This window comes from Octopus sinensis, unplaced genomic scaffold, assembly GCF_006345805.1.
Source record: "Octopus sinensis unplaced genomic scaffold, ASM634580v1 Contig18705, whole genome shotgun sequence".
In the NCBI taxonomy this organism is placed as follows: domain Eukaryota; kingdom Metazoa; phylum Mollusca; class Cephalopoda; order Octopoda; family Octopodidae; genus Octopus; species Octopus sinensis.
In genome coordinates this window covers 33,423-47,870 of record NW_021835979.1, presented here as the reverse complement: position 1 = coordinate 47,870, position 14,448 = coordinate 33,423, and the positions used below count along the sequence as shown (strand labels likewise).

At 41.2% G+C, this 14,448-nt stretch overlaps 1 protein-coding gene across 1 annotated transcript; it reads right to left on the bottom strand.

The window, feature by feature from the left end:
- Nucleotides 1-1,390: 1,390 nt before the first annotated feature.
- Nucleotides 1,391-2,448, bottom strand: LOC115231527 (zinc finger BED domain-containing protein 5-like; the record flags this gene model as incomplete). Its single annotated transcript, XM_029801536.1, has 2 exons — nucleotides 1,905-2,448; nucleotides 1,391-1,503 (listed from the first exon to the last, which is right to left on the bottom strand). Coding segments are annotated over exons 1-2 (657 nt in total), but the record flags the coding sequence as incomplete, so codon positions are not given.
- Between the last annotated feature and the right edge of the window lie 12,000 nt (nucleotides 2,449-14,448).

Sequence of the window (14,448 nt, the reverse complement as noted above, 5' to 3'; positions counted from 1 at the left end):
CTTGTTGTTTGAAGAAAAGACCGAGACTGCGCGCCTGGCACCTAGATTGTCGCCAGGCGCTCACAACCCTCTACCAGTCGGGTGGTTGTTCCGCTTTAGAAATTTATGGAGGACTAGCAGTATCGCCCGGCGTTGCTCGGGTTTGTAAGGGAAATAACTATGTAAGCATTTTTAGAGAGTTATAGCCAAAAAATAGAAAAAAATGCACTAAAAATGGAAAAAAAATTATGGTAAATTTTTTTTTAAATCGTTGACTCATCGTAGACATTTTTAGAGAGTTACTTCCCTTATATAATAGCGAAAAAATACATTAAAATGGAAAAAAATTATGGTAATTTTTTTTTTAAATCGTAGACTCTTCGTAGACGCGCGCTAATACCCAGAAGGGCTCGATATGAATCACGACTATAAGATACCCGGTTTGGGTTAAACTGCACCGCAAAATGTGGGAGTAGTTAGGAATCTAAATCGTAGGAGACAGACACACAACTTCACTTTCATATTTAAAGATTAGTGGCGGGAAAGTGCGACGACATTCTCGGGGAGACTGTGGGCGCCGACGATAACGAACTGGCTAGTCCAGTGGTTCCCAAACGTTTTTTTACTCACGGCGCACTTTACAAGAAGCCAGAATATTTTGGCGCACTTTGACATAGATTCTAAAATTTATTCAAAAAGGATTTTATACATATTGACATAGCATAAACTATAAAGCAATATATCACGTGACACGTGACCGACCAGACCATCAGATGTTGTTACACATCGCTGGTCACAATGCGTTCGCATTGTTTTTTAGCCTTCGAATGACGCCACCTCGCTGGCTAAGTGAGCAGGCCAACAGAAGTAAGAGTGGGAGAAAGTGTGGTGAAAGAGTACAGCAGGGATCACCACCCCCTGCCGGAGCCTCGTGGAGCTTTTAGGTGTTTTCGCTCAAAAAACACTCACAACGCCCGGTCTGGGATTCGAAACCGCGATCCTGCGACCGCGAGTCCGCTGCCCTAACCACTGGGCCATTGCGCCTCCACATAAAGCAATATATAGATAATTAAAAATAGAGAAAAATTGCAGGTACTTATTCTTTGTTCAATACATGAAACAAAGTTATCAATGAGAAAGATGCACTTGATGTTTTTTGGAAACGTTTTCAATATTGGGACATATTCGTGAAAGAATATGTCTTCTTCGATGCAACGGAGCCTCTCTCTTTTTTTTTTTTTTTTTGTGGGGAGTGTGTGGATTTGAGATTATTGAGGGTTGAAAATCTCAACTCACATAAATACGATGTGAAAAACTACATCGAAACTGATAAGGCATTTTTTTTTTTGCTACCGAGGGGTATCCTCCTATAATAGCAATCCAAAATGTATCAATAGTTAACTCAGCATACTTGATTTTTAAGTCCATGATCACTAGATATAGATGACAATTTCTCTTCTTCACATATTTTCAGACCAATATTAGATGGAATTTTTATGAAGGGATTCGGAACCCAATCATATTCTGTGTTCCAGATTTGTCAAATGTTCAAATACAGTAGGATTCATTTCTTTTATGCAGCTTTTACGTATTAAGGGAAGCATTTCGAAGTTACCACCTTCAACTCTATTTATCACGCCGGGCGAAATGCTTAGCAGTATTTCGTCTGCCGTTACGTTGTGAGTTCAAATTCCACCGAGGTCGACTTTGCCTTTCATCCTTTCGGGGTTCGATAAATTAAGTACCAGTTACGCACTGGGGTTGATCTAATCGACTTAATCCCTTTGTCTGTCCTTGTTTGTCCCCTCTATGTTTAGCCCCTTGTGGGCAATAAAGAAATATATTTATCCAGATTGCAACTTTCTTTTTAAATGAAACCAGCTTATCTGTCGAAGTGAGAGTGTTTTCATCTCTACCTTGCATACCTGTGTTGACGCTATTAAGTTGTGCAAATATCTCAGTTAAATATTCCAGATTGGAAACCCAAAATTCACATTGTAGATATTCCAAGAAGCATTCATGTTTTTCTTCTTTAAAAAATGCATGCAATTCCTTCTGGAGTTCAAGTATGCGATGTAGCACCTTACCTTTTGAGAGCCATCTGACTTTTGTGTGTAAAAGTAAGCGTTTGTGCTGGGAATCCATATCCACACAAATTTGTTCAAATAAGCAACCCTTCAACGGCCTACTTTTAATATAATTAACCATTTCAACAACTTGGTTTAATACTTGTTTTAACGCAACTGGTATTGTTTTTGAAACTACTACCTCCCTATGTAGGAAGCAATGACTATGTGTAACATTAGGATTTTGCTGTTGTACGAGCGATACAAAACCTTTAATAGAGTCTATCGTAGATGGTGCTCTATCGATACATATTCCAACACATGAATTCAAGGATAAATTGTATTTTACGAGGTAGGCAGATAAAATGTCAAAAATATCTTGACCTCTTGTAGTGAGTAGCATTTCTTCGCAACAAAAGAAGTGATTTATGATTTGGTTACCATCAATAAAGCGAACAAATGTATGTGTGCTTTGTTGCTAATGTCAGTTGATTCGCCAACCTGTAGAGCAAATTCTGAGTTCTGAAGTTTGTTCTGTACATTTTCCTCTGTATCAGCAGATAAATCCATAATTCTCATTTTGGATTGTATTATTTGAGAGCGGAATCTTGCTTATTCCTTGCTCGATTTCATCACCTAACATGGTTTTAACCATCTTTCTACAAGCGGGTAAGATAATCGGCTCGGTTAAAGTATGCGATTTCGTTTGTAGTGCAATCATTTCGGCTATCTCAATAGAAGCAATTTGAGCCTTTTTAGAAGCATTCATCCTTTTCTCAAAATAGTTTCTAGCAGTCTTTGGAAATAATTCAGATCTGTACATTGAAGATGAGTATTTAGCTGTAAAATGTCTTTTCAACTTGCTAAGCAACATGCCTTCGTTAAACATCATTGCACCACAAACAACACACATTGCCAGCCAATGAAGCCCAAACTTTAAATAGCTATAACAATATTTACGATTGGGTCAAGCTTCCGCATTATTCTTTTCTACTCTAGACACACGGCGCGATAGCTTTCGCATTATTCTTTTCTACTCTAGACACACGGCGCGATAGCTTTCGCATTATTCTTTTCTACTCTAGACACACGGCGCGATAGCTTTCGCATTATTATTAATACTGGATTTGGAAGCACTCCGTCGGTTACGACGATGAGGGTTCCGGTTGATCCGAATCAACGGAACAGCCTGCTCGTGAAATTAACGTGTAAGTGGCTGAGCACTCCACAGACACGTGTACCTTTAACGTAGTTCTCGGGGATATTCAGCGTGACACAGAGAGTGTCAAGGCCGGCCCTTTGAAATACAGGTACAACAGAAACAGGAAGTAAGATTGACAGAAAGTTGTGGTGAAAGAGTACAGCAGGGGTCACCACCATCCCCTTCCGGAGCCTTGTGGAGCTTTAGGTGTTTTCGCTCAATAAACACACACAACGCCCGGTCTGGGAATCGAAACCGCGATCCTACGACCGCGAGTCCGCTGCCCTAACCAGTGGGCCATTGCGCCTCCACATTATTATTACTACTCTTAATTACTTTTGACGAACGCTCACTTTCAGATTCATAGTCGTCACGGTTATATTTTCTCTTAATAAACTTTGCCATTTTATGAGTAATTTAGTCTGTTAATATGAATTGTCGTGCAACAAAGAGCACAGATTACTAATAGAGTGAAACTGAGACAAGTGACCAGTGAGCTGTGAAAAGTGGAAGCGTGTGACGGTCTCGGACTCTTTTGAGAAATCTTTCAAAATTAATTGAAAAGCTGAAAATTTTCGCCACTTTATGATTGAAAACTAAATTGAAATACAGCAGCAACAGGTGAGGACGTATTAAAAGATTTAGTTCAACATCGTATATTTTAGTTCAATAGCTTATTTCTCATAGTTATTATTGAAATGAAAATTGCTGAGGCTACGACCGAAACATAGTCGTGCACTGAATATGTCCATAAGACTTCAATTTCGAAGATAGATTGATGCTAATTTAGTTTTTATTCTCATGAAATTTCAGATTCAAAATTGAATAACACTGTCATACCATAATTTGCCTAAATGAACTGAATGACACAACCATCTCTCAATTAGTATTTAATTTTTTGCTACTTTGACATTTGCATAAGAACTTTCGGTTTGTATTTTTTATAATTTGAAACATAAACTTACTTTTGCGAGGCGCACGGTTTGAAGACTTTTTTGTTAGGAACTATCATGGATAATTTCCAGTGCTACCGGGAGGCGCTACCGGTCCGAGATAAACTCTACAGACGGACTTATCTGAGGAGCGCGCAGAGTGCCGAAACCGTTTTGCATGCCCTCGTTCAATGTCTGGACATTGTTAACTGCTGTCACGTGTGGACGAATCCGTCTGTCGGCTGAGTCTGTAGTGGAAGCACTCCGTCGGTTACGACGATGAGGGTTCCGGTTGATCCGAATCAACGGAACAGCCTGCTCGTGAAATTAACGTGTAAGTGGCTGAGCACTCCACAGACACGTGTACCCTTAACATAGTTCTCGGGGATATTCAGCGTGACACAGAGAGTGACAAGGCCGGCCCTTTGAAATACAGGTACAACAGAAACAGGAAGTAAGAGTGAGAGAAAGTTGTGGTGAAAGAGTACAGCAGGGATCACCGCCATCCCCGCCGGAGCCTCGTGGAGCTTTAGGTGTTTTCGCTCAATAAACACTCACAACGCCCGGTCTGGGAATCGAAACCGCGATCCTATGACCGCGAGTCCGCTGCCCTAACCACTGGGCCATTGCGCCTCCATTGAGTCTGTAGTAATGAACGCATCACTGCCCTCCTTCAATCGAGCAGGCAAAGCAGTTTTCCTTTGCCTATGGCGAAAGAGGTTGTTTAGTGAGAACAGATACATTCCTCTTTAGTATTGACTTTTTCACGTTTCACTTGAAAAGGAAATTGAGAGTGCTTAGTGAAAGGTGGGTGAAAGTTGCGAAAATGGCAAGAGTGGATGGTACCTCTCTAAATGTAGACCTGCGAGTCGGGGGGAAGGAATTGGAGAGGGAACTGTATGGTTGCATGCAGAACACTTTCGTTACTCTGCTCACAACGTGGGCACGTAGGCGAAACCGTGACGCCATGCCTCGCGAGTTTATCCCGAACTGGCAGGGCACTTCGGAAGCACATTTAAGCCAGGGACCTCCGGAAATTGTCCATAGGTCCCGGGTCGAAAGTCTTTCGATGCGGGTTGGCAAGCAGACTTTCATCGAAACCCAGATTCTCCCCAGGCCATCATCACACTTGCCTTCTACGAGTCCTCTATAGTACGCCGAGGTGATACCCCCTCTTGCAGCATTCCTTGTTCGGGAGAAAAGCACGAGCGCCTGTCGACACTCTGCTTGCCAAGCTCCCAGCCTTGGACTACGTCTGATTCAGCATTCCAGTTCACCAAAAGAGGTGAACTTGGGAAATGGAAGCACTCCGTCGGTTACGACGATGAGGGTTCGGTTGATCCGAATCAACGGAACAGCCTGCTCGTGAAATTAACGTGTAAGTGGCTGAGCACTCCACAGACACATGTACCCTTAATGTAGTTCTCGGGGATATTCAGCATGACACAGAGAGTGACAAGGCCGGCCCTTTGAAATACAGGTACAACAGAAACAGGAAGTAAGAGTGAGAGAAAGTTGTGGTGAAAGAGTACAGCAGGGATCACCAACATCCCTGCCGGAGCTTCGTGGAGCTTTAGGTGTTTTCGCTCAATAAACACTCACAACGTCCGGTCTGGGAATCGAAACCGCGATCCTATGACCGCGAGTCCGCTGCCCTAACCACTGGGCCATTGAGCCTCCACTACTTGGGAAATATCTCATCAACGAATAGAGACCACACCCGCTCACCGTCCAGGTAGAGTCAGAGATGCCTCAACCTCAGCGCATGCCTGCACATCTTTAGCCATGGCATCTCTAACCCACCCTTTAGTGGCTGTTGGCAGCCTGCCCTCCCACGAGTGAAAGAGCATGCGTTCCAGCTTGTTTAGCCACGAATCGGGGCACGGCACGACGGTTAGGCGGTAGGTAATGACAGATGCGATAAGCACATTTGCCATCTCTCCCCTCCCTTTCAGGGATTGCCTCCGCCCAAACTAGGTCTGAGTTGTGGATGCCACCCTGCCCGTAACCTCGCTCCAATTCTTATCTATCTGGAGGTCTGGACCAAACCAGACCCCAAGCATTTTCACTGGACCATCTCTCTAGCACCTGACGACGCTGTTAGACAGCATCGACTTGCCTCTCCAGGTGCCGAGCTGCAAGCCGACCAACTTATCCACGTTAATTCTTGCTCCTGCTACCGCTTCGTGATCCTTTAGGGTCTCACCTACCCTCTGTAGGTCCTCGTCAACTAACTCACTTACTCAGACTGCTACTATTTATATGTAGTAGTCCAGTCCATTCTTGTCAGGAGGCGTCGTAGTACTCTAGCATAACAATACATACATACATACATACATACATACATACATACATACGTACATTCATTCGTACATACATACATACATACATACATACATACATACATACATACATACATACATACATACATAACATACATACATACATACATACATACATACATACATACATACATACATACATACATACATAACATACATACATACTACATACATACATACATACATACAACATACATACATAATACATACATACATACATACATACATACATAATACATACATACTACATACATACATAATACATACATACATACATACATACATACATACAACATACATACATACATAATACATACATACATACATACATACATACAACGGACTCTCCCACCTTAGACGACGTATGAGGGTTCTGCAAGTTCTTGCAGAACAACCACACAGATGATTTGTTTATAGTGATCAAATGTTTCTATTCGCATACGCTCACTCTTTCCATCAAATCGTCACTGCCTGTATAGGTGCATGACATGCCACATTTCAGATGAAGTGATCGTAGAGGAACGGGAAACGAAGATTTTTGGTCAAGAACACAACGCAACGCCCAGGCTGGAAATCGAAACCAGGATCTCGCAATCTTGAGTACAACGCCCTAACCACTAACCCATGCGCCTTATGGAATCTATATACAAAGAGAGATACCATAATAGGAAAGTTCAGTGCCGATGCGATGAATTCAGATATCAAACTATAATATTGGTTTGAAGTTTTGGCACAAGGCCAGCAATTTCTAGGAGGGGAGGGTAAGTCGATTACATTGATCCCAGTACATGACTGGTACTTGTTTTATCGACCCCCAAAAGGATGAAAGCAAAGTCGATCTCGGCAGAATTTAAACTGAGGACGTAGAAACGGACGAAATGCTGCTAAGCATTTTGTCGGGTACGGTAACGGTTCTGCCAGCTCACCACCTTATATCAAAATATAATATTAACGTTTACTAGGATCTAGCAGGTCAGATTTACTTTTGGAATAATATCATATCTGGATGGATGGAAGCACTCCGTCGGTTACGACGATGAGGGTTCCGGTTGATCCGAATCAACGGAACAGCCTGCTCGTGAAATTAACGTGTAAGTGGCTGAGCACTCCACAGACACGTGTACCCTTGACGTAGTTCTCGGGGATATTCAGCGTGACACAGAGAGTGACAAGGCCGGCCCCTTGAAATACAGGTACAACAGAAACAGGAAGTAAGAGTGAGAGAAAGTTGTGGTGAAAGAGTACAGCAGGGATCACCGCCATCCCCCGCCAGAGCCTCGTGGAGCTTTTAGGTGTTTTCGCTCAATAAACACTCACAACGCCCGGTCTGGGAATCGAAACCGCGATCCTATGACCGCGAGTCCGCTGCCCTAACCACGGGCCATTGCGCCTCCAATATCATATCTAATGTGGTGTTAACTAAGAGGTGAGAACTAGTAAAGATTTCTATATTTGTATCTAAACATTATGAGAGACAGATGACAAAAAGTAGTCATTGCATAAGAAACGTCCATCAGCAAATACTCACTTTTTTTTTTTTATTATTCTATGATGTCTTTCAAGGCATTTCCGGTATTAATGAAGCACTATTAGAGAACGCTTGGAAGATTATATGAAATATATAACACAATGAGTGAATTGTCCGAATGAAATTACGGCCAGACTGAATATTTTATTGTCTCTTGCTAAGTACTTTATTGGCGGAATCAAACAATGGTTGACTTCACTTTTATTCCCGACGTAGACGATAAAATAAATAGAAGTAATTTAGTGTAATTGATTCGGATGTCTATAAATGTCTCGGTTTTACACGTCAGACGCAGTATCTAGTGAAAAGAAATTCGTATATAAAACTGTGTTTTTACAGTAAGCTATAATTACTAAGAGTACCATACAGGGTGGGGGATGGGGCTCATGAATAAATAAAATTTGCACAGTCATATACTTTTCCTATTAAGTCACTCTATAATGAAATTAACCCCACGGCGACATTTTCGGAAGGTCGGGTTGAGTATCGAACCAAACGGTTTCGTTGTTACATAAACAAGTCTCCAGAGCCTGGAACTGTCTCCTTCGCTTGCTCTATTTTATAAATATTTGATATCTTACATTGTATAAATAATTTATACTTTCATTATCATTATTATTTTCCTCATCGTTCTCGTCATTATCCGCAAACTCATCATCATCATCATCATCATCATCATCATCATCATCATCATCATCATCATCATCATCATCATCATCATCAACAGCAGCAGCAGCAGCAGCATTGGCGTCGTAGCCATCGTCATAATCATTATCCTCTTCTTCCGGTTCATCTTCCTACTCGTCGTTACCGTAAATATTATTCTCTTCCTCCTTTTCACACTACCCCCCCCTTTCCTCTCCACCATCATCATCCTTATCGTCACCATTATAAACAATTTAAAGTCCTTTATGGTAAATCGACACGTGTGGGGCGGGGCATGACCGAACTATTCAAAAGTTCTCGTTATAGTTCTGATGTTCTAGGTTCAATCCCATTGCAAAGCAACTCACGAAAATGTATTCGACCATAACTTTGAATCGACTCAACACTTGATAGTAAAACTAGGCAGGCAGAAATTGCCTTGGAGCCCGTCAGAGGAATTGAACTAACACTGTCACACAGACGCAGAGCACTATACAGCTTCTAGCTGCAAATTAGAATAAAGTTACTTATGACAATGGAATATTCGACCACAAACACGGAACATCGAATAGTCGAAAGCATACACGATATTACATGTGAGTAGTTAAGGCGGCGAGCTGGTAGAAACGTTAGCACGCCGGGCGAAATGCGAAGCCGTATTTCGTCTGCCGTTACGTTCTGAGTTCAAATTCCGCCGAGTTCGACTTTGCCTTTCATCCTTTTGGGGTCGATTAAATAAGTACCAGTTGCGCACTGGGGTCGATATAATTGATTTAATCTGTTTGTCTGTCCTTGTTTGTCCCCTCTGTGTTTAGCCCCTTGTAGGTACTAAAGAAATTAGGTATTTCGTCTGCCGCTACGTTCTGAGTTCAAATTCCGCCGAGTTCAACTTTGCCTTTCATCCTTTTGGGGTCGATTAAATAAGTACCAGTTACGCACTGAGGTCGATGTAATCGACTTAATCCGTGTGTCTGTCCTTGTTTGTCCACTCTGTGTTTAGCCCCTTGTGGGTAGCAAAGAAATAGATATTACATGTGAGTAGTTTTAATTATAGAGCAACTAATACGCTCATTGCCGTAATCAACAGCAGATCCCTGATGATGGCACATCGCCACAGCGTCACCTTGTCTGTGAGATCCAGAATCCAGCGATTTTAGATTACCATTCGTCTATTTTCGACTACGACGGATAGATTCTACTCTGAGTACACTCGTTTTCATCGGAGGAAGTGCTATATACTTGGCCTTTTTACATTAGATTGAAAAATTACTCAATACATTTTTGTAGAGAACATATTTACAAGGTTATTACAAGAGTGATGACAGTGACTTCGGAGGTTCAACACGCCAGCCTTCGTACAAGAATACTTCAAAATGCGTACTATAGAATAGAAACGGACAGATTAGTGCTCAGACTAAATAAAATCCTTAAAATCCTGCGTTAAATTTTGGGAGACAATCCAAAAAATCAATGTTGTCTATAGGAAACAGGGCAAGCAAATGAAAATGAAGATAAAATATATGATGGACTGGCAGGCACTTATTTATGGCATCGGAGTTTCTATAAATAAGTAATATGAATACGTATATAGATATAATTTGGTGGAGAGCAGGAGGGTACTCTACCTTCATAGATGAGTAGATACCCAAAGATTTCATACGCGAAAATCATGGAAGCGAGAAAAGGAAATATCGCCTACTCAAGAATTTTCGCTGAAGATATGGTGACATCGCAATTGTAACTTGAATTGTGTTAGTTAATGTTTATTAACCCCAATTTTGTATATATATATATATATATATATATATGTGTGTGTGTGTGTGTGTGTGTGTGTGTGTATGTATATATATGTATATATATCAACAAGAAGGTCGATATAGCTCGTAGGATAAGTTCCTGGATCTTAAGAACTTTTCGGTCCAGAGAACAAAATCAGGTCTCTGATATTGTTAGAGGCTGTGAGCGGTTCCCCTGAAGGAAGAGAGTATGGCTGTTTTAGTGAGGAATTCCTTCCAAAATGCATCAGCTCAAATTTTCCCTCGTTCAGTTGCATTTTGTTCTCTGGACCACTTTTCTTCTTTGTACGCCACACCTCGAATACTGCTACCCATTGTGGTCTCCCCATACAAGACAAAACATCTCGAGGATTGAATCACCCCAGAAGGCACTCACTAAACGAATTGAAGGCATGGCTGCTCCCGATTATTGGGATCGCCTTAAAGCCTTGAAGCTCTACTCTCTCCAGCGTCGTCGCGAGCAGTACATTATTTGTACGATGTGGAGAATATACCGCCAACTTTGCCCAAACGACCTGAACATTAGCTTCAAGGTTCATCCAAGACTGGGACCACGGGCCATACGTCCCCTGCCCAATTCGAGATCACAGCATACATGTATACTGCAACATAATTTCTTTTCCTCAACAGGCCCTGTCCTATTTAACATTGTCCCGAAAGAGATCAAAGAGGAAAAGGATCCCATCAACTTTAAAGGGAGTCTGGATAGATTCCTTCAAAGAATACCAGATAAGCCACCCATAATTGGATACAACTCACCCAACAAAAACTCACTACGTGAATGGACCATAAACAAAACTTGACTTAATCCTATTAAGTGGTGCTATTAAGTTAGACATGGCCTGGACCAATCTTTTGTCGAAACATATCTAAGTTTTATCTAAGTTATATATATATATTAATATATATATATATATATATATATATATATAATCTTTATATATGTATGTATGTATGTATGTATGTATGTATGTATGTATGTATGGATGTAGTATAATCAAAGGTGTAGAAGAAACGGACGTACTCAGAAGGCATTTAAAGCTAACGTAATCCAAAAACCCATCAATCAGGTACTCTAAATCAATCAGAATGACGTAGAGGGTCCGTGTGTGCGAACCCCTTTTCCCTTTTTCCTCTCCGATGAAGAACTAGGCTCGAAATGTCGGAAACTCTCTCTTTTTACTGAGCGTCAAACTAATATATTCCATGTGGGCGTCCTCTTATTTTTTGTTATTATTTTTAACGTTCTTTATTCGATTGATTATATGTATGTGTATGTATTATATCATATATATATATATTATATTATATATATATATATGTATGTATGTATGTATGTATGTATGTATGTATGTGTGTATGTATGTAGTATATACATAGATATACATACCAGATACATATATATTTACACACACATATAATATATTTACTCACACACATAGTTCATATGGACACGCATGCACACACACATACACACATCATTATCATCATCATCATCTTCATTATCATCATCAATATCTTCATCATCATCACGTGTAAGCATACTTATTGATGATTAACGTCACCAATATCTAGTCAAACTCAACAAACATTTTCCAGTTACATGAAAAAAAACATTTGCGACAGGGTGTGATACACAAAGATTGGACGATAACACTAGGGAAAGAGATACAGGGAGAAAGAGAGACCGAGAGAGAGGAGAGACAAACAGAGAGGGGTTGGTTATTTATATATGGTGAGAGAGGTGGGGAGAGATTACACCATCGAATGACTGATTTTACCAAGATGAACGAAAGATAAATATTGGACTGATGGCACAATTTGTAAAAAGCAGACGACCGACAACGCAAAGAGATTATCTCCCTTGATTTGCCTAACCGCCATCGCTCGACTCCAATTGTAGAAGGAGTCTGTCATATAAATGTTTGATTGATAAGGGCGTCAGATATTGATAGATAGTAAATGATAAGTGGTTAAAGGGTAGATGATGATGTAAGGAGTGGGTGAGATAAAGTATTGGGCCTGAATGGGTGTCTGTGGAAGGGGAATTAATACATTTCAACATCTGCCCGCATCTATATATACTAACTGGACTTGATGTGAATACATACATGCATTCACACATGCAGACACGCACACACACACATACACACACACACACACTCACATATATATATATATATATACATATAAATGCATACATATACACACAGACACTCCACATGAAAAGAGAAAAGAAATTGTACGTACACATATTCATAAAGACACACATATGCATCACTATAAGCATGTGATTGTGTGTGTATATGTATGTGAGTGAGTGGAAAAGGTCGAAATGGAACGGTTTGTGCAGGGCCTGTATGAGCTTTCCGTAAGATGAGTGTGTTCACTATTCGCACAATTGCAAATTTATATTCATAAATGCATGCGAGTACATGTAGAAAAATATACATAAGCATTATAGCTCGGCAATGGCAGTATGCATATACTCTTTTCTTTTACTCTTTTACTCTTTTACATGTTTCAGTCATTTGACTGCGGCCATGCTGGAGCACCGCCTTTAATCGAGCAACTCGACCTGGGACTTTTCTTTGTAAGCCAGTAGTACTTATTCTATCGGTCTCTTTTGCCGAACCGCCAAGTAACGGGGACATAAACACACCAGTATCGGTTGTCAAGCAATGCGAGGGGGACAAACACAGACACACAAACGCATATATATATATACATATATACGACGGGCTTCTTTCAGTTTCCGTCTACCAAATCCACTCACAAGGCTTTGGTCGGCCCGGGGCTATAGTAGAAGACACTTGCCCAAGGTGCCGCACAGTGGGACTGAACCCGGAACCATGTGGTTGGTAAGCAATCTACTTACTACACAGCCACGGCAAAAGTGAACGATAGAATTAGTATCACGCTTTAAAAAAGTAAGTACCGAGGTCGATTAGTCCGACTGAAATTCTTAAAGGCGGTGCCCCAGCATGGCCGCTGTCTAATGCCTGAAACAAGTTAAAAATAAAAAATAAATATTATCCATATGTATGTATCTATGTTTATATGTATGTATGTATTTACAGACAGGCATATATGCACACAACTCTAAATGTATGTATGCATGAATGTATATGTATGCATATGTATGTCTGAAGTGTGGAGGCGCAATGGCCCAGTGGTTAGGGCAGCGGACTCGCGGTCATAGGATCGCGGTTTCGATTCCCAGACCGGGCGTTGTAAGTGTTTATTGAGCGAAAACACCTAAAACTCCACGAGTCTCCGGCAGGGGATGGTGGTGATCCCTGCTGTACTCTTTCACCACAACTTTCTCTCATTCTTACTTATTGTTTCTGTTGTACCTGTATTTCAAAGAGCCGGCCTTGTCACACGCTGAATATCCCCGAGAACTACGTTAAGGGTGGAGTGCTCAGCCACTTACACATTAATTTCACGAGCAGGCTGTTCCGTTGATTCGGATCAACCGGAACCCTCGTCGTCGGAACCGACGGAGTGCTTCCATCCATGTCTGAAGTATAACGATATACAAATACATGTATATATATATATGCATGCATGCTGAGACTTCTTTCGGTCATGACTGACCGTGGGATTGCACCTAGAAAGTTACCCTCCGAAGCACAAGTCCGGGCAAGTTTGTTTATAGAAGACCAGCAGTTGCCCATGCATACCGGTCTCCCTTCTCCACGCCACCAGTGTTATCCAAGGGAGAGGCAAAGGGGCCGATACAGCTTGGCACCTGTGCCATCGCAACTCATTTCTACAGCTGAGTGAACTGGAGCAACGTGAAATAAAGTATCTTGCTCAAGAACACAACACGCAGCCCGGTCCGTGATTCGAACTCACAACCTCATGATCGTAAACCCGACGCTCTAACCACTGAGCCATGCGCCTTCATTATGCATACATGCACACACATATTTATTCATATATATATATACGCG